Consider the following 21,139-nt stretch of genomic DNA (forward strand, 5'->3'; position numbering starts at 1 on the left):
GTTCCGTTTCCGGCAGCACCAGATAAGTCGCGAGAGGAAGCTTAAATCCTGTCGTTTGTGTGTAGGACCACTTTCGGTGAGTGGTCGTTCCGGTATGCTTTGTTAGAGGTATTTTTTTTTTTTAAAGTGAGGCATCCCCTGACAGTAATTTCGAAACCACTTGCATCGACTAGTTTAAGGACGGGTTTAATTGACCGCGGAGATTGCGCAGGCGCTCTTGGGGAGAGAGGGCCTTGCTTGGGCGTTGCGGTGTCCCGCGCCAGCCGACTTGAAAAGGGGCGAGTTCTGGAGTTGGGCGTGGGGTGGTGCTTCGTCTGTGGGACGAGGTTTGCTTCAGGTCGTTGGGCTGATCCGGCCAAGTGTAGCTGGACCTTGCTCTTAAGAATTGATGAACGAGTCGTTCAAACTCGCTGGAAATGCTCTCCGATAGTCAAAGTAGCGTCCGAGACCGCGAGCAGGTTGACCTGCCGCAGTTGGCGGACGCTGGAGAATTCTCCCCACTTGCCTTGACCATCGTTGTCGTTTGATCTGGAAAATTGCCCTCGTGCCCCCAAATTAAAATTTCCTTTGGCGGGGAGTTCGGGGGAGAATCTAGTCCGGTAGTGTAGTTTAAAAGGAAAACACTACCTCAGTGTGAGTTTTCCTCAAATGAGCGTTTCTGGGCCAAAGTAGAGAAATCGTATTCCAAAATGGAAATTCATGTATCCCACGTGACTTTTATGGGTCTGCTTCTGGAAGTGAGGGCATGTTGGTTCAACGAACTTGTAGGTTGAAGCCGATTAGAAGTGTTCTGGTGTCATTAGTTTTCCCATTCTTAGACCTGACCAAAAAAAATCGTGTTCCTCTTTTTCTCAAAGATTAGACTAAATCAGAAGTAAAAACTCTGATCACAAGTTAATATGTTGAAATATTGCAAAATTTAAGTTTTTAAGCTGGAACACATGCATGTGACAACTCTTTGGAGACTTAAGTTGTTGCCCTTGATGGGTTTTGTCCAGTTCTTACTTAAAGTGATACTTAACTGTCTTACTTTTTGCATACGCAAGATAAAAATCAAAGGAATTAAGTAACAAATATTTACGCAACTACTTACTGATTTTATTTGACGTTGTCTTAGGGACCTAGCGTTAAAGCTTAACCAAATTTGACCCTGACAGTTCCTCTTGCAAAATCAGAACTTGTAATCAGCCACCTTCACCTCTTCTTGTCATCCCTACATATTTTAATACACAAGTACTTATTTAACACAAATTCTTAAAAATAAGGGCTATTTAAAGAAGGCTTAATATTTATTTTTATAACTTAAACCACTAATTCTCCCTTGTAAATGATACTTTTGTTTAATATTTGGATATGGGAAACTACTTGATTTATGTTTGTTCTACTCTTAAAACTTAAAGCCTGTATTATTTCTGTATATTAATGCCAAATATTAGCAGCAAATTTTAACCTATTTAGATGATTTTCATTTTTGTGAACTGATTTTTCTTTTCTTTTCTTTTCTTTTTTAAAGATTTTATTTATTTATTTGACAGAGACAGATCACAAGTAGGCAGAGAGGCAGGCAGAGAGAGAGAGGAGGAAACAGGCTCCCTGCCGAGCAGAGAGCCCGATGCAGGACTCGATCCCAGGACCCTGAGATCATGACCTGAGCCGAAGGCAGCGGCTTAACCCACTGAGCCACCCAGGCGCCCCTGTGAACTGATTTTTCTTATGTATTTAATTAAGCTTGTGAACCACATTAGACTATAATCATTACAAAGTGTGCAACTCTTCAGTCTTCTGGCTTTCCTTGTTAGCATTAAAACATAAACGTTACCATAAAACATTAATCACCATTAGTGAAAACGAGATTTTAAAATCTTTTTCCTTGTAGATAAAGGTTTTGAGAAAAGAGTTTTCTATTATTTTGAACAGTTTGATATGAATGATAATAAATACTCTAACAATAATTATATGTTGAATTACCATTTGCAAGGGACTTTGCAAATCCTTAATTTCACTGATCCTGATATTTATGAAAAAGGAGGAATAAGTATTATTTTCTTTTTTCATATGTGATTACTAAAGCTTAGGTAGCTCATACACCACAAATTTTGACTCCTGAAAGCCATGACTTCGTAGATACACCCTACTTATATTGCCATATATATGTAAGAGAAGTAGTGTTTTCCTAAGTGCAATAACAATTACGTTTGGAACATGTGCTCTTTTTTTTTTAATTCACTGCTATCTTTCCTATGAGGAGTGGCAAATAATTCTTTGCTCATTCACAAATACGTGAATGTCCACTGTGTCCCAAACTATGTGAAATGATATAAACATTAAAAATTAATAAGACGTTATGGTGAGTGCTGTGAAGTGTGTAAACCTGGTGATTCACAGACCTGTGCCCCTGGGGATAAAAATATATTCTATGTTTATGAAAAATAAAAAAAATTTTTAAATGAATAAGACTTTTGTCACTTTTCATATGTAATCTGAATTATTAATTACAAAATAATTTACAACTTCACTAGAAGAGGCCTGAACCAAGTATTATGAAATCTGAGATTGACAGTAATGATGTTATTAGCATAGCAGGGAGAAAAAATCCAACAAAATTTGAAACAACAGAAAACAAGGCTCAGATGTCAGTGCCCCCACTCACTGAGTTGCTTTGAGCAAATTGGATAATCTCTCTGAAACTCTATTTTCTTATCTATAAAGTGGATATACAGCTAGTGCCTACTTCATAGGATGTTGTGAGGATCATCACAGTAAAGCATTGTATAAATGTTTTGCAATTCTTAAAAATTGCCTTGGCAGTTAATTAAAAATTCTCCTTTTTTAAATATTTTATTTATTTATTTGACTGAGAGAGAGAAAAGTCACAAGTAGGCAGAGAGAGAGGAGGAAGCAGGCTCCCCACTGAGCAGAGAGCCTGATGTGGGCCTTGATCCCAGGACCCTGAGATCATGACCTGAGCCGAAGGCAGAGGCTTAACCCACTGAGCCACCAGGCACCCCAAAATTCTCCTTTAATTAAAAAAAATTATTCCTTGCCCCTGTAGTTTTGGCTTTTTCAGATGTCATTTAAATAATAGCATATAGTATGGAGCGGTTTGTGTCTGACTTTTTTCATTTAGCATAAAAACATTATGGTTTTTAGATTTATCCCTATTAAGTACCTTTTTAGTTCGCTCATTGTCAGTGCTGAGTAGTATTTCACCATATGGATCTACCATGATTTATTTATCCACTCACCAGTTCTGAACATTTGGTTTGTCTTCAGATTTCAGCTGTTAGGAATAAAGCTTCTAGAAACAGTCCCATACACATTTGTATGGACATATACTTTAATTTCTCTTGAGTTAAAACTGTTTTCCAGCATGTTTGTAACGTTTTGTATTCTCACCAGCGATGTTCTGTATCATTGGTAGTACTTAGTATTGTTAGCTTTTTTTCCTTTTCTTTTTTGGCCTTTTTGATAGATGTATAGCAGTATTTTAACTTTATTTGTTTTTTTAAATGTCTAATTGTGTTGCGCATATTTTCATGTGTTTATTCGCAAGTCATACTTTCTTTGATGAAAGGTCTGTTCAAATCTTTTGCCCATTTTCTAAGTTGGATTGTTTGTACCTTACTGAGATTTAAGAATTCTTTACAAATTCTTTGCCATGATGAGGATGGAGCTAGAGATTTAAACAAGGCAAAATAAGTCAGAGAAAGACAAATACCATATTTCACTTATATGTGGACTCTAAGAAACAAAACAGATGAACATAGGGAAAGAAAAAAAAGAGAGAGAAGCAAACCGTAAGAGACTCTTAACTATAGAGAACAAACTGAGGGTTGATGGAGGGAGGAGGGTAGGTGATGGGTATTAAGGAGGGCACTTGTGATGAGCACTGGGTGTTATATGTAGTGATGAACTACTAAATTCTACACCTGAAACCAAATTTACCATATATGTTAACTAGAATTTAAATGAAAACTTGAAAGAAATAAGAGTTATTTATAAGTTCTGAATACAAGTTTTTAATTATATTTGTATACTGCAAATATTTTCTCCCAGCTGTTATTATTCTTTTCACTTTCTTAACATTGCCTTTAAAAGAACAAAAGTTTTTTGGGGCGCCTGGGTGGTGCAGTTAATTAAGCATCTGACTCTTGATTTCAGCTCTGGTCATGATCTCAGAGTCATGAGATCAAGCCCCTGCAATGAGCTTCGTGCTGAGGTGGTTTCTGCTTGAGATTCTCTCCCTTTGCCCCTTCCCCTTGCTCCTGTTCAACTTCTCTCTCCTCTCGCTCTTGCTCTCTCTCTCTCAAATAAACAAATAAATAAATCTTTAAAAAAAATAAAAGAACAAAAGGTTTTTGGTTTTTTATTATTTAGCTTTGTATTCCCATAACCTAGTGCATATAAGGATTTAAGGACTTGGTAAATGAATGAACAAATAAAGTTACATGGATGAAAGGCCTGACAACTGCAGTAGTGAGTAAAACATAGGAAGTTCTTCAGTGGTACAAAGGTCAGGAGAGGTTGAGATCGCTTCAGATTCAGACATGAAAGGCTTGCTTCAATGAGGTGCTAAGAGATTTATTTTGAAAAATGGTTAAGACTTAATCAGGTAGGGGCACCTATGTGGCTCAGTTAGTTAAGCATCTGCCCTGGACTCAGGTCATGATAGCTGAGTCCTGGGATCAAGCCCAAGCTGGGCTTCCTGCTCAGTGGGAAGTCTGCTTTTTTCTCTCTAATAAATAAAATCTTAGGAAAGAAAAAAAAAAAAGATTTACTCAGATAAAATTGGAAGGATAAACCATTCACAGGGGAAATTGTGACATAAACCAAGGTACAGAGAGTGGTTGGGATGTGGGCAAAGGTATATAAAGAAGGCGAGAGGAGAAACTGTGAGCTTGTTTTGTGCCAGGTTGTAGAGGCATGGCTAAATAGTTCAGACTTTGTCAGTAAGCAGTGAAGATGGCCAAGGGCAGTCTTTAATAGTGTCTACTCTGTCTAATAATTCATTTGGAAGATAAAAATATGCTTAGGACAATGAATAGTTTTTAAGTTTCAAGGTAACTGTCAAATAATCAACCCTTTTAGTGTTCTTTTCTTTACTAAGACAGCCAACCCTTATATAACACACTTTTGAAATACAAAAATATGTGGAAATTTTCTGATTTTTATGTCTTCCACCATTAGAAGAGTCCACTCTACCTTAATGTTGACAACAAACAAACAACAAAGCCAAAAACCTCAGAGAACTCAGTTTTCAAAATTTTGTTTATTGATTTCTTCTATTCCTTGAACTTTTGTACTATGCGCTTGCTCTGAGGAGCAAAAATTCTTCTATGTTGATGTATTTTCAGTTCTTCAAAAGTTAAGGGTTTGGAAGTGGAAAGGTTAATTTTAGTGAATAGACTTTCTGAACATGAATCTTTGTTCATGTATTTTAGGTAGGACAGCCAGGAGTATCCTAATAGCATAGATGCTTAAATGTACTAAGGGCTTTATCTTATATTGAGTAATCAGAGAAAAGATTTTCTGGATGTTTGTGTGTTCTCTCCCCCATAACCCTGCTCCTGCAAATCTGTATGTTGAAATCCTAACCACCAGTGTGACGGTATTAAGAGGTGATGCGTTTGAAATGTGATTAGGTCATGAGGATGGAGCCCTCAAGAATGGAATTAGTGCCTTTCATTTTTGCTGCTGCTGCTGTTGTTGTTTTAAGTAGTCTCCATGCCCAGTGTGGAGCCCAGTGCAAGGCTTGAACTCAGCCCTGAGATCAAGACCTTAGCTGAGATCAAGAGTTGGCACTTAACCGACAGAGCCACCCAGACACCCTGGAATTAGTGCTCTTTTAAAAGTGACGTCAGAGAGCTCCCCAGCACCTTCTGTTATGTGAAGACAAAGCAAAGAGGTAATCTATGAAGGAAGAAGCAAGCTTTTACCAGACACTGAATCTTCCAGCTTGTGCTTAGACTTTTCAGCCTCTAGAACTGTGAGAAATAAATGTTTGTTGTTAATAAGACACCCAGTCTATGGTATATTGTTAGAGCAACCCAAGTGGACTGAGACACCCTGGAGAATTGTAGAGGACAGTTGGGGGAACTTAAAAGGTAGAAGTTTTTAAGTATAAGGGGAAAATAATGGACATCACTGTAGTTTATGGAGACATTCATGTTGTCCAATAGCCAGTTTTTTTTTTCTACCAGTTACAATTACCCATATCCCTCTGTGTTATGGAACCTGTATTTTTTCATAAGGTGTGCCGAGTTTGGTTTTGCTCCTGGAGGCTTTTTAATAGGCCTGAAAATGCTTCTTCCCTTTTCTTTTTAAGGTCCTTCAGGTTTTGCAACCTTTACTGATCTCTGAAAGGAAGGCACTAAAGGATTTTATCTTATTTGTATAAATCATGTCTTATTCCAGATACCATGCTCAGAAGCTGGCTAGGATGGGATGTTTCAAGGTTCTGTTTTAGATGATTTAGAACATTGTTGATTCCAAAAGCCACTCATAGAAAACCATAATTTGGGGTTGGTCATATATTTTATAGAATATAGACCCTAGTGATTTAATCTAAAATGAGAAATGGCAGGGATGCCTAGCTGGCTCTGTGAGCAGAGCATGTGACTTTTGATCTGAGAGTTGTGGGTTTGAGTCCCATGTTGAATGTAGAGATTACTTAAAGATAAAATCTTTAAGAAATAAAATGAGACAGGGCAGTTCTTTCTCTCCCTTGGACATGGAAGAGCTTGTGTCAGGGTACCCTGGAGTTGAAAATAGGATAAATGATTTTTGCTTGTTGGTTTAAGAGTTGAGGAGGCTTAATACAGAGCTAGAGTGACAGGCAGGCAAATGGATAGGTAGGCCAGCATAGTCTGTATTCCCTACTTGATTCACCAGTTTCCCTAAAATGAAAATTGATGAACAGTGGAAGTGCCAGAATCATTCGGCAGGGGAAAAACTGTAGTGAGGGTGACATTAAAGTAAAGGCATCAAGGTCTTCTTTGACAGATGGAGTGGGTGGTAGGGGTCAGGGGGAATGGTACTTCACCTAAGAGAGTTTGAAAAGAACTAAGATTTAGAGCATGATGGAACTTGAAAACAGAGCCACAGGACAAGGGCTAAGTATATACATAGTAAAATCTTTCCATGCCTTTACTGTTTCCAATTAGGGGTTATTCTGACTACAAAAAGTCTATGAACATTTTCTTACACGTCTTTTGATAGTCATGTATTCATTTCACTGGGGTATAAATTCAAAAGTAGATTGGTCAAGTCCTTACTGTAGACAAGTTAGAAGACTCAGTTTTCCAAGGTAGCTGTAGCGTTTTGCACTGCCATCATGTATAAGTGTTTCATTTGTTACCTGTTCTTATAGGTGGCATTGTCTATGTTTTTAATTTTACCCCTTTTGATAGTGTGTAGTTAACAGAAATCATGACTTCTTAATTTGCTTTTGGAGTAGTGATGTTGAGCACATTTTCACTTGCTTGTTAACCATTTGGATATCTTCTTTTTTAAAGTGCCGTGTAAGATTTTACTTTTATTTTTTGAGTTGGGTTTTTATCCATTTCTTTTTGATTTGCAGTTGTTTATGTATGCTGAGTATGAGTCCCTTGTTAGATATACATATTAAAGATATCTTCTGCCAGTCTGTGGATTACCTTTTCCTTTCCTTAAAGATGTCTCTTGAATGGGTTGTGATTTTGATGAAGTACAATTTGTTATAATTTTTTCCTCCTAATTAAGAATAGTGGTTTTTTGTGTCCTGTTGAAGAAATGTTTATATAGACCATAAAATAGGTTACACTTTATGCTAACCCAAGACTAAGAGATATTATAAATGTACTGATATCCTCAGTGGACGTTATGAAAAGATCGGAAAGATGGTTTTATCATATAGCACTATGATAAGTGCTATATCATAGAAGAAGAAACTTAATAGACTGTTAAAGCCATAGGTTCCTGGGCAGTCTATTCTTTTTTATTCTAACATTTTTCTGCAGTAATACTCTCTTGTACACTCATCACTAGATCTTCTAGTAATCAGAAAATATCAATATTGTTTTCAGAATTAAAAATTTTAAGCTTCTGTGTTATAGTCCTAGTAGGAAACAGAAGATGGGGGATGGGGCACCTGGTTGGCTCAGTCCTTAAGCGTATGCCTTAGGTCATGATTCCAGGCTCAGGTCATGTTCCCAGGCTCCTGGGATCCAACCCTATGTTGGGCTCCCTGCTAGGCAGGGAGCCTACTTCTCCTTCTCCTTCCCTACCCACCCCCTCACCCCCCCGCGCAAGCTCGCGCTCTCTCTCTCTCTGTCAAATAAATAAAATCTGGGGTGGGGGAGGACAGAAGATACATTCTCCTGGAAATTTGAAGAAAATTTAATGAAGCTCCTATTTAAAAGACCTAAGAACAGGGTCAAAGAAATCCACATGGTACCCTGAGATTAGTAAGAGCAGGGCATGATGATGGACTAGTGTTCCTGCGTTAGCGAAAAGAAGAAATGATATTATAGACTTGCAGTGAGAATTAGAAACATGGAAGATGGGCTATTCCACAGAAGCAGTAGTTGCAGAGGGTTGCAGCCTAAACCAATAAATAAATATCCTGACTGCTTCTGCATTCTGATTTGCCTCCTGGCACCTCCCACTGAGCAAGCCTAATCAGAAAACTGTAAGTATAGTTTCCAAGGGTCAGTCTCTTAGGGCACAGTAGCAGGGAAAGAAAGGCCAAAAGATTGATCTGGAAGGGTGGGAGTGGTGGCAAACAGAATAATCTGCATAGAATAGTTTCTTTCACCTAAAAATATGAAAGGGCCTTTTTTTTTTTTTTAAACTTAATGGTTTCCCATATAATTTATGGTCTAAAATAGACACATTTTATTTTGTTTTGTTTTTGCTGGTACGGCCAGAGTTTTCTTTATAACATAGATAAAGTATGTACAGGACCAAAAATCAGTTCTGTTCAAGAAAAAGCAGCTTTTATTTAGTTCAGAAGAGTATATGAGATCTGGCATAACTAAATATCTTCTCTGTCATTTATCATTTAAACATTTCCAAAATAGATCTTTTTCATAAATTACCTGAGTGGACTTTTTTTTTTTTTTTTTTTTTTTTTTTTTGCATTTTGCAATGACCATGAATATATTTATTTTTAAAGATTTTTTTTTTTAATTTTATTTATTTGAGAGAGAGAGACAGTGAGAGAGAGAATGAGCGAGGAGAAGGTCAGAGAGCGAAGCAGACTCCCCATGGAGCTGGGAGCCTGATGTGGGACTCGATCCCGGGACTCCAGGATCACGCCCTGAGCCGGAGGCAGTCGTCCAACCAACTGCGCCACCCAGGCGTCCCGACCATGAATATATTTAGAAGGGGGCAAAAAACCATTTTTCCCCTTTATAACCTATCACGTATTTAAATGTCATACAACAGAACCATTCTATGTAATTAAGATTTCGATTGATGGTAGTGAGAGACTTTATGCAAAACTTTTTGAAGTGTAATCATTGATTTTGTTTTTTCCTAGTATGTGGAAAATTTTCAGCATTTCTTTTCACATGGAAGGAGACAAGATAATGTGTTATGATGTATCTCAAAAATAGCTTTTGAGTATTTTAGTTCGTATACACCACACAGTTCCTTTTCTGTACTATATTTATCTCCATCACAGATAATATTCCGGGAATGTTCAATCATATGTAAGCAGAAATGTGACAGAAGCATGAACCAAAATAGCAACTGAATGAACTTACCATTCAAATTATATCTTTAAATACCTTTACCTAGGTTCATCATGGTCCGTAGTGGAAAAAATGGTGACCTTCATCTTAAACAGATTGCATATTATAAACGAACTGGTGAATATCATCCAACTACACTACCAAGTGAAAGAAGTGGCATAAGAAGAGCAGCAAAAAAATTTATCTTCAAAGGTAACACTGGGGCACCTGCATGGCTGAGTTGGTTAAGCATCCGACTCTTGATTTTGACTCAGGTCATGATCTCAGGGTCCTGAGGTGGAGCCCGGTGTGGGGCTCTGTGCTGGGTATGGAGCCTCTTTAAGATTCTTTCTCCCTCTCCCCCTCCCTGTCACCTCACCCCCGCTCATACACACTCTCTTTCTCTCTGTCTCTAAAAAAGAAAGAAAGAAAAAGAAAAGAAACAAAGGTAACATGTATGCCCCAAATCTTAAGTGTAGAGTTAATATAGATGATTTTCCATGTGTACTTTGTGGAATTCAGAGAATTTTCTGCAGTAACTGGTTGTTGCTTAACAATTACCAGCGCAGTTGATGATGACTCTCAGTCAAAAGCAAAATAAAAGTTCCAGTGAAGCTAACTGAATACCAGTAAACATGAAAAGGACTTTAAATCATAGAAAATGATAACCATGGCAAACAATAAAAATAAAAACACTCACTTAAATTAACATCTCATGCTCAGGTAGTTCCTACTTTAATGGCATTTTCTAGCATTTATGTCACTATTGATGAAGAGCTTATTTGATGCTGATATGAAAATATTGACTTTTTACTGTATTTATATCTGTGGTCCCTCTGCCATCAGATATTTTCAGGATCACATTCATTTTTGGATACCTAATCCCCTTAAATGGATTAAATATTTGAAAGGCAGTGGAAAATTTATGTTGAAAGATTATGGTAATTTTTCCTTCTTCTCTTCCTTCAAAGGGAAGAGACGTTTGCAATGAAATAAGCCAGAAGTTAGGTTGCCAGAGGACTAAATGAATGTTGGTGCTATTAATTAATGGAAGTTTTTCCTCTCGGTACAAAATCAGGGGACTTTAAAATAATATATAAATGCTTCCTCATATCTCTGTGTATACCCAGTCCTGTAACTTTATATTTCATAACTACACCTCTTAGCTCTTAGTAAAGTTATGATTCATTCATTCATTTATTTATTTAAACATTTATGCAGCAAATGTTTACCAAGTTCCTACTGTGTGTCAATCACATTTTAGGCCTTAGGGATAATACATGGATGAATAAGGTAGATAAGATTCCTGCCCTTAGGTTGCTTACCTTCTAATTCAAGGAAGGAATGTTTCACTCAGCTTATGCTTAATTAAACACTAGTAACTTAGTGCTGTATTTTGGAGTATGTACTCATACTGGAGTATGTACTCACCCTGGAGAGAGAGAGGATTCTTTCCCCACCTCAATTGCTTTCCAGCTATGGATTCTTCTCAGGTACCCTCCAGAGGAAAACAGAAAACTATCTTAAGGATAAAGATTCTCTTGCTTTCCTGCTTTGCACATCCCACCTCCTGTTCAAATCTAGAAAAACTTAACAGTGTGATTGCTTACGAAAATGTAAGTTATGTTGAAATACTATTTTGGAAAATTCTGTTCCAGAAGTTGCTTATCTATACATAATTCATCTGCTAATTCATGCCATTTTTAAGGGGTGCCTGCAAGTACTTTTCCAGTTTGAGTATTCCCATAAAAAGATAATTTCATGCTCCTGTAGTTATCACATGTTTTGGTGAACAAACTAGCTCCACTGGTATGGATAGCTACAAAATTATAGCAACTAGTGATCCTCCTATATAACAAGCAAACATAACAGCTGAGAACCTCTCAGGTTGTATGTATGCATTCATTACAAATAAGTATTCTTAGAGGGAAAAAGATTTTAAAAAACCATAATGGTTTGATGATAAGGCCATGATTAGATTATCTAAAAACTATATTGATCTCTAAAAATTGCAATAGTGTCTTTTTGTTATGATTTATTCCAGAAAAAAAGCTCTTTTATGTTGGAAAAGACAGAAAACAAAACCGTTTGGTAATTGTTTCAGAAGAAGAAAAAAAGAAAGTCCTAAGAGAATGCCATGAAAATGACACTGGAGCTCATCATGGCATATCCAGAACCCTTACTCTAGTGGAATCCAATTATTATTGGACTTCTGTGACCAATGATGTCAAACAGTGGGTATGGCTTACATATTAAGAATATTTTAAATAGTATCTTTGTAGTAGATATCCAGAATTCATTATTGCTTCAGATTTACTCTGGAGATTACCTCTTGTTAAGTACTTTTTCTATGGGTAGTGTTTGTACAAAAACATTTAAAAGGAGTTTTATTTCCCATCAAAATTCTCCTTCAGGGTGCTTGGCTCTTGATTTCACCTGAGGTCATGATCTCAGGGTTGTGAGACAGAGCCCCACTTCAAGCTCTGCACTGGGCATGAAACCTGCTTAAGATTCTCTCTCTCCCTCTTCCCCTCCCTACCCCCCCTCAAAAAAAAAAAAAAAAAAGAAATCAGGTTTTCAAATTCTCCTTTAGAATCACTAAAGCATAATTTGAACTAAAACAGTATTTAAAATTTTGAAAAATAGCATATTAAAATAGATTATTTAGAACCAGATTTTCATCATTGAACTCTTTTATATTGACAGAATTCAAATAGGGGTGAAATTCCTTTGACTAAATGATTACCTCTTTAATGGCCATCATTTAATCTCTTCTCAAGAGGAGAATCTGTTTGTAAGTGAGGTCCAGTGTGTGCTGTCATCTTTTGTGCATATCTCATCTTGATGTAGAAAATGTCAAAATGGCAGAGACCCAAAACCAACTAAAGTCAAAATCAAGTTGTAAAAATGATGACATTACTCGGAGTTTTGTAACTTTATAACTTACTACAACCTTCAGCTTTTTAAAGTATATTCACCTAGGAATTCTGGTGTTTTTACTGGTAGGTCACCTGATCCCTACTCCTTCTAGTGTACTCTATATGTCTTGGTGTCTATGTGAGATCCTTTTAATAATTATAATAGTACATCAAAAGATTGTCACTTCAGGTGTAAAGAATTAAAGCAACGTTTAAATATTGTTTGTAATATCAGTTTGTTGTCTGTGCAGGTAGACCTCAATATTTGTATTTGCTTTTAGAACCTGCCACACATTTCTTTGATCTTTGTCAGCTCTTTATCATTTGAGAATGGATATGGTTTTTAGAAACATTGGTTATTTATGATGAAAGCTAGTATATAATTTGGACAATAAAACTTCTGATTAAAAGTAACTATGCAAAGAGAGTTTATAAAATTTTGTTCACAAGTTGGTCTGAAAGTGGTTTCCAAAGTGGAATTCTCGAAATATGCTGAGCATTGGCACCATCCATATGTTAATCAGTTCTCATCCCACTCACATTAAAAGCTCCATGGCAGCATGGGCTTTGTTTTTGTTCTTTCTATTTTCCTGGGACCTTGAGGAATTTCTGGCATCTCTAAGTATTTTTTGAATAAAATTATGCTTTAGTAAATACTATTGGAATAGATCAAAAATCTTTTGCTTATAGAAATTATTATATATTCAGATATTGACTTAAAAATATAATAAATTTGATATAAGAAATTTGTTTTAATATTTATTTACATAAAAAATATTTGTTGAATGTAAACTAGAGTGATGTTCTATGTTAATAAGACCCCTTAACGTAGTCACTGGATTGTAATAGCAAGTATTTACTTGCTTATTATTCTGAACAGAAGGTTTTATTCTATTCTGAGAATAGTCTAACGGTTTCTCCTTCAAAACAGAAAGTAACTATTTAGCCATTTTAATAAAAACTTCATACTTATAAGACTGCTTTTATTATGTTGACTATATAAACATCTGTATATCCTTTTTCTTATTGTGTGACTGTTTTATAGGTATATGCTTGTCAGCATTGCCAAGTGGCAAAAAATACAGTTATTCTAGCACCGAAACAGCACCTTCTGAAGGTGGAAAATCCATGGAGTATAGTTACTGTTGATCTGATGGGCCCATTTCATGCAAGCAACAGAAGTCATGTTTATACTATAATCATGACAGATTTGTTCACAAAATGGGTTGTGATTTTGCCTCTCTGTGATGTTTCAGCATCAGAAATTTCTAAAGCTATTATCAATATATTTTTCTTATATGGACCGCCTCAGAAAATAATAATGGACCAAAGAGAAGAGTTCATTCATGAGGTAAGACAAATAATTAGTTAGGTCTAAGAGCATATTTTACTAAACTTTCAGTGCCGCGCACACCTATGCATTATAGGGTTCTTAGTAAGTTTATATAAATTGGTACAGATAATTGAAGTTTAATATTGCATAGCACAAAGGTAGCTGGACTGGCAATTAAGAGACCAGGATTTTTATGTTGATTGTGTAAGTAAGTAATTATAAATCTGTCTTTAGGCTTCCTAAAACTAAAAATGAGGAAACTGGACCAAATAATCCTTGTTTACTTCTAGCTTAAAAATTCCATGATTGGGGGTCCCTGGCTGGCTCAGTGGATAGAGCATATGACTCCTGATCTCAGGGTTGAAAGTTCAAGACCCATATGGGGCGTAGAGATTACTTAAAAATAAAATCGTTAAAAAAAATTATATGATTGACATATAGAGGGAGAGTTGACAATATATCATGTTTATGAATGAGAATATTCAGTATTGAAAGGTATTGATTTTTCCCAAATCACAGTAATTTATATAATTAATTTCTAATCAGCATTAATAAGGAGGGAGCTTATTTCTTGCCCTCACCTTTTTACAGATTAAGTTAACTTGAAAGAATATGCAGGCAAGAATATATATGAAAATTCTAAAAAAGGAATAGTGACTATGACACTTAAGGCATATTTTAAAATTTTCATAATTAAACAGAGTACTGATATAAACAAAAATTACAGCCAGACATGCTTAATTCTGTCAACAAGGAATTAAAGCAAGCACATGTAAAATGTGCTACCAGGGAAGCTCATTAGAGACACAGTGCCTAGGATTTTTTTTTTAAGATTAATCATTTTTTAAAAATTATTATTTGAGAGAGAAAGAGAGAGAGGGAGAGTACAGAGGGAGAGTAGGGTGGAAAAGCAGACTCCTCACTGAGCAGAGAACCCAATGTGGGGCTCAATCCCGGGACCCCGAGATTGTGACCTGAGCCAAAGGCAGATGCTTAACCAACAGCCACATAGGTGCCCCTCAGTGCCTAGGATTTTTTTTTTTTTGGTAGCTAGTCACAAAGGTGCCCACTGCCTGGCTCGTACCAAAATTCTAGATTCTAAAGGAAAAATGGTGTTTGGCATAAACCACCTTGTTTGTATAGTTTTTTGTTTTGTTTTGTTTTGTTTTTTTGTTATTTATTTATTTATTTATTTATTTGACAGAGAGAGAGGCCAAGCAGGCAGAGAGGCAGGCAGAGAGACAGGAGGAAGCAGGCTCCCTGCTGAGCAGAGAGCCCGATGCGGGGCTCAATCCCAGGACGCTGAGATCATGACCTAAGCCAAAGGCAAAGGCTTAACCCACTGAGCCACCCAGGCACCCCTTGTTTGTATAGTTTAAGTGCTGTGAGCCACCTATATCAATTAGGGAATGGTGGAAACCCACCCCAAATCCCATTCCTAGCCCTGGGTGGTCCAGTTGGTTAAGTGTTTGGCTCTTAATTTCACTCAGGTCATGATCTCAGGGTCCTGGATTTGAGCCCCATGTTGGCTCTGCAGTCAGCATGGAGTCTCCTTGTCCCTCTTTTTATTGCTCCTTTCAGCTCCCATGCATCCGCGGGTGTGCGCACTCCTTGTCTCTCTCTCAGATAAGTCAATCTGTAAAAAAAAAAATAATAATAAATGAATAACAAATGTGGAAAAGTGTTCAAATTAAATAGGAATGAATATTGAAAATTAAGACCATTTTAACTTATCTAAAAAACAAAAATAGTAATAATACTTATTTTTTTTCTAGGGAATTGACTGAACATTCCAGTTATTACATTATAGGGTGGTGGGATCTCTCTCATCTAGGACTGCTAAGGCACATAGTCAAGAATAACTGCCATGAAGAGACATTCTGATGCATAGCCAGGTTCATAAGAGCAAGCAGTAAAATTGTTGCATTAAAGCTGAGACTTGAATGTCTTCTGTTGACTATCAGATAATCTTGCCTGCCTTGACTGACAGAGCAATAGTCCAAATGAGGCATATGAAACAATCCAGTTTATAGGATAAACAGTGTTAGAAGTTCTGCTTATATTTCTTTTTTACCTAATAAATAAGAAAGAAAAGAAGTTTTGCTAATGGTATGTATAGATGGTTAAGAGCATCCCAGATCAACAAGGCAGGTGGTTGTACATCACACATGTTATATAAAGTTATCTTGAGAAAAGAGTAAGAATCCACAACATGTAAGAACGCAGATGATTGGGGGCTTCTGGGTGGCTCAGTTGATAAGCATTTGCCTTTGGCTCAGGTCATGATCCCAGGGTCCTGGGATTGAGCCCAACATCAGGCTCCCTGCTCGGCGGGAAGCCTGCTTCTCCCTCTCCCATTCCTTCTGCTGGTCTTCCTTCTCTCACTATGTATCTCTCTATTAAATAAATAAAATCTTTAAAAACAAAAAAAAGAAGGCTTTAAAAACAAAAAAAAAGGATTGTATATCATACATGATATATAAAGTTATCTTGAGAAAAGAATAAGAATCCATAACATGTAAGAGGTCTTCATTAGTTTCCTTGCTCATTCTTTGTTTTCAGTAGTAGTTGCATTTCTGAATATCATCTAATTTCCACCAAACTACTCCTCATAGAATAGCCAGGTGGCTTAAGTTTCTTACAGTGAAAACAAGATAATACAATAATGCAATCACCTGTCAGCCATAAGAAAATGATAAAGCTGACACTTCTACTTAACTTCTGGTACTAGTTCTTTTATAGACATATTAATGAGATGAAAACAAATATGATAGGAAATTGGTCACCTAAATTCAAAATATCAAGAAACTGATTTGAAATACTGATTTGCTTCCACCATATCTAATGAAAAGCTTCACCCTTAGTGCATGATGTGCTCAGAGATAAAAATAATGACTGTATGAAGCTATTATGAGTCACCACTTTTTCTGGTTATGTTTAAAGTCATGTGATAATCCAAGTCTTTGGAAATTTTAACAAAGGTAGCAATAAATGTTTATAAGCCTCTTTTGTAAAGTTTAATAGCAAAAAACTAAAAATCACTGAAGATTGAGAAAATGTGTTCTTTTTGGCTTAAATATTAGCTTAAATGGCTTAAATATTAGCATAATGGTGACAAAATGAAATGGTTTCTTTTGTCAGCAAACACATACCAAACACTGCTAAAGTGTTGAAATAAGATTAGAATATTACACTGTGGATGCATACAGTGTGTGTGTATTACACACACAATTGGATGGAAATACAGATGTTTCAATAAACTGCATGAACTTTTTGTAAATCTCTGAAGGAAAGAAAATACACTTTCCAAAGGAAAATCTACTTCTTTGATTTTAAAAATATGTCTATGGAAAACCAAAATTGTAACAACTAATAGAATGTCTGGTTTGATGGGAGAAAAAAGGCTCTGGGGTTAGGATATCGGGCTGGCATCCCACAAATGAATTCACTGGATCATTCTTAGGCAACAGCCTCTTGAAACTAAGAAGTGGTTTGACCCTCTTCCAGAGCTCAGTCATTTAAAACCACTGGTTATGACTTCAGATTGAGGCTGACCCAAATGACACCAATTCTCTGAGATTTCTCTCCCTCTCTTTTTTGTTTTTAAGGATTTAATTTTTGAGTAATCTCTACACCCAATGTGGGGCTTGAACTTACAACCCAAAGATCAAGAGTTGCATGTTCTATCTACTGAACCAGCCAGGCGCCCCTCTAGGATTTTTTTTTTTTTTTTCTAGGATATCTTTTTAACTACTCTTGAATTAAAAGATTAAAAGGAGGAGTTCCTGGGTGGCACAGTCAGTTAAGCATCCCACTTGTGGTTTCATTCAGGTCTTGATCTCATAGTCCTAGGATTAGTCCAATATCAGGTTCTGCACTCAGAACATGGAGTCCGCTTGGGATTCTCTCCCTCTTCCTCTGCTTCCTCCTCCCCCCCACCAACTCATGCTTTCTCTCAAATAAATAAATGAATCTTAAAAAAAAAAAAGATTAAAAGGAAGTAGCCTAAATTAGTACAAATATCAGCTAGGAAATGTATTACCTACAAGTGAGAGAACTCATCTTGTGCCTAATATATAAACTCCAAAAAGTAAAAGAAGACCAGATGGTCTAGGGTTGGAAGGCTAACCTGAATGTCTTTGGGAACCCATGCTTCTAGTTTTCTCTTCTACCATCTTTGAGATGTGACTCAGTCTTAGGATCACAATATGGCTGCCAGAGGCCATGCCACAAAAATCTGTGTTTCAGACAGAAAGAATGGGGAGGACAATAGACAAAAATACCTAGTAGCAGCTGAATCTACCCAACAACTTTTAAAAGCCCAATAACTTCCCACTTACATTTTTTTTACCAAAACTATATCACATGACTATTCCTTCCTTACAAGGAAGCATGGGAAATGTGGTTTTGGTTTTGGTGCGTTTTTTACTAGCTCTACCTCTTTTGTTACTGTGGTACTACTTGTCTTCTTACAATTAGGCAACAAGAATACAATCTTTTAAAAGACAAGTTTATTAACCAAAAGTTTACCCAATTAAAAATAATAAAAAAAAATACTCTGAGGCATAAGGTAGGAAAAATAGACTATTTTACTCTTATTTTACTGCTTATTGTTAGAAGTTTCTAAACTCATTTGGACTTTTTTTTAGGCTCTGCAGATAATAAATCCACAACAATAATAGTAACATTACAATTTATAAAGTGCTTAATACTTGCCAATAACTGTTTTAGGTACTTTACAAACATGTACTCATATAATTCTCAAAAGGGTCCTGGGTAGGATTTTCCTCATTTTACAGATGAGGAAACGGAGTACACAGAAGCTTAGTTACTTGCCAAAGTCACGTAACTATTAACTAGATTTGTGATCTAGTGTTTGTTTGAAAAATTGTCTGCTGAATTAAAATGTTATATGAACTCAGAGTTAGTGTTAAATTCTGTACTTCCATTTTCTTGCTGTACATGTATGTTTGGCAAGGAATTTAGCCTCCCAAAACTTCTTATATTTAAGAGGGGGTTAATGAGAACTCATGATTGTTTTAAGGTATAATGACAGTCATGTAAAGCATCTAGGGTATTTACCAGTAGATGGTAAGGACTCACTAAATGGTAACTGCTGTTTTAAATACAGTATGTATGTTTTTATATAGAGTGGGTATGGTTCAGTGAAAACGGCAAGATTCAGATTCTTTTGAAGCCATTCAGTCAAGGGAAAAGTAAAATACAAATTTTAAAGTCAACTTTGTTTTATATATTTTTCAGATCAATGTTGAACTGTGTGGATTGTTCGGCACAAAGCAAATTGTAATTTCTCATACCTCCCAAACCATGAATCCGACTGAAAGTACACCTAGCACAATCAAAGCATTTCTTTCTAAACACTGTGCTGACCACCCAAACAACTGGGATGATCACCTATCAGCCATTTCATTTGCGTTTAATGTAACTCACTTGGTATGTGTCTTTTTATGATTCTGTACTTTTGAGTTATGACTGTTGTTTGGCTACTTAAATATTTTATTACAAATCCTTGTCTGTTTTCCTTAAAATAGGAGCCTCCTAAAAATACACCATATTTTCAAATGTTTAATCGCAATCCTTATATGCCTGAGACTTCAGATGCTCTTCATGAAGTGGATGGTGATGATACAAGTATGTTTGCCAAAATTCTAGGTGCAATTAAAGAAGCTGATAAAATAACGGAGAATAAGACAACTTCAGCAAGACAGGTGATTCTATTTAATAGAAAACTCTATAGTCTAAAAATTCATGAAGTAATTTTAAAAATTTCAGCATGCACACACACATATGGCATACATACGATATATTAAGCCAGATTTTGTTTTCTGTTAAATTCTGCTTTTGTCTTGATTACGCAGTATGCTTATTAGCTATAAAATTTTGAGAGGCAGTAATGGGAAAGCTTTGTTCTTTGGAATCCAGTAGAGCTGAATTCATATTCCTAGTCTTGTTGCTTTCCAGTTTGATTTGGGCAATTACTTAACCTATCTGTTTAACTTCTTTGTAAAGTTGGGGTAATGATACTGGTTTTGAAATATGACTTTATGAATTAAATGGTGGGGCATCTGGGTGGCTCAGTCATTAAACATCTGCCTTCGGCTCAGGTCATGATCCCAGGGAACTGGGATCGAGCCCTGCATTGGCTCCCTGTTCAGTGGGGAACCTGCTTCTCCCTCCCCCACTCCCCTTGCTTGTGTTCCTTCTCTCACTCGTCTCTCTTTGTCAAATAAATAAACAAAATCTTTAAAAAATAAAATAAAATAAATGGGATTCATGTCTGCTTTGTATTAGCAGTGACCATCTTGTTGTTATCTACATTTACCTTCAAGAAACTACAGCTCTTTCATCCCTTTGTTTTCTGTTTTATTTTGCTCTTGTAGTTGGAGAACAGCAATCCTGATGAACTAAATAAAAGCAAGATCATTGTTAAAAAGAAACCAAAGCAATTAAATCCATTTCATTTGAAAGTGGGTCATGAAGTTTTAAGACAAAGGAAAAATTGGTGGAAGGATGGTCGGTTCCAGTCTGAATGGGTTGGTCCTTGTGTCATAGACTATATTACAGAAAGTGGATGTGCTGTTCTGAGAGACAACACTGGGACTAGACTTAAAAGACCTATCAAAATGTCCCATCTTAAGCCCTATATAAGAGAGTCCAGTGAACAAGGTAAGCATCTGTCAATTCTTTACATTTTTACTTCCTGTGAATGAGGACAGAAGTTAAAAATAATATAAGAATCCACCCCCAACCCAGCCCAAACCCCTTCTCTCGGTTAGGTTTTCTTTTCCCTTCTCATTTTTATAAGATGTGGTATGTTTTAGATCTCAGGTATTCTCTTTTATTAGAGTAACTCTTCTGAAACTGTCAGGGTTGTAAGAGATCTTATTCTAATTTCTAGTGTACTTTTCACACATTTACCCATAGTTCATGTAGGAGATACTAGACCTGTTTCACAGAAGGAAGAATTACATCTTCTCAATTTTCACTTTCACAATATTTTGTCACTTTGTGTCTCGGTTTAACATGAGAAAATACCAACTAAGATAAATGTTGCCAAAACCAAACATACTATCCAGAATTCTGTTTTGAGATAAATATACTAGGGAACTTTTAAAAAAGTGATTAATTTTTGTATGTTATGCCATAGTCAGGTC

General features: G+C 36.3%; 1 protein-coding gene and 1 long non-coding RNA gene across 3 annotated transcripts in view; one reads left to right on the top strand and one right to left on the bottom strand.

Moving 5' to 3' along the window:
* The window catches only part of GIN1 (gypsy retrotransposon integrase 1), a 25,879-nt gene continuing 4,740 nt past the window's right edge, over positions 1 to 21,139 (top strand). The window contains exons 1-7 of one of the 2 annotated variants that reach the window (XM_044264701.1): positions 1 to 76; positions 9,781 to 9,926; positions 11,758 to 11,951; positions 13,677 to 13,982; positions 19,227 to 19,418; positions 19,517 to 19,693; positions 20,366 to 20,651. In XM_044264701.1, the coding sequence (XP_044120636.1) occupies positions 9,788 to 9,926; positions 11,758 to 11,951; positions 13,677 to 13,982; positions 19,227 to 19,418; positions 19,517 to 19,693; positions 20,366 to 20,651 (1,294 nt within the window). In that variant the 5' untranslated portion in view covers positions 1 to 76; positions 9,781 to 9,787. Of the gene's footprint in view, positions 77 to 9,780; positions 9,927 to 11,757; positions 11,952 to 13,676; positions 13,983 to 19,226; positions 19,419 to 19,516; positions 19,694 to 20,365; positions 20,652 to 21,139 lie in introns of those variants that run through there. The other variant, XM_044264709.1, reaches the window with a different exon arrangement.
* Positions 15,328 to 21,139, bottom strand: part of LOC122917182 — a 13,664-nt gene continuing 7,852 nt past the window's right edge. Inside the window, exons 3-4 of the long non-coding RNA XR_006386360.1 lie at positions 20,308 to 20,389; positions 15,328 to 15,600 (exon numbers count right to left, since the gene is read on the bottom strand). This is a non-coding gene — a long non-coding RNA (uncharacterized LOC122917182). The remainder of the gene's footprint in view (positions 15,601 to 20,307; positions 20,390 to 21,139) is intronic.

Source organism: Neovison vison, chromosome 1 (genome assembly GCF_020171115.1).
Source record: "Neovison vison isolate M4711 chromosome 1, ASM_NN_V1, whole genome shotgun sequence".
NCBI lineage: Eukaryota > Metazoa > Chordata > Mammalia > Carnivora > Mustelidae > Neogale > Neogale vison.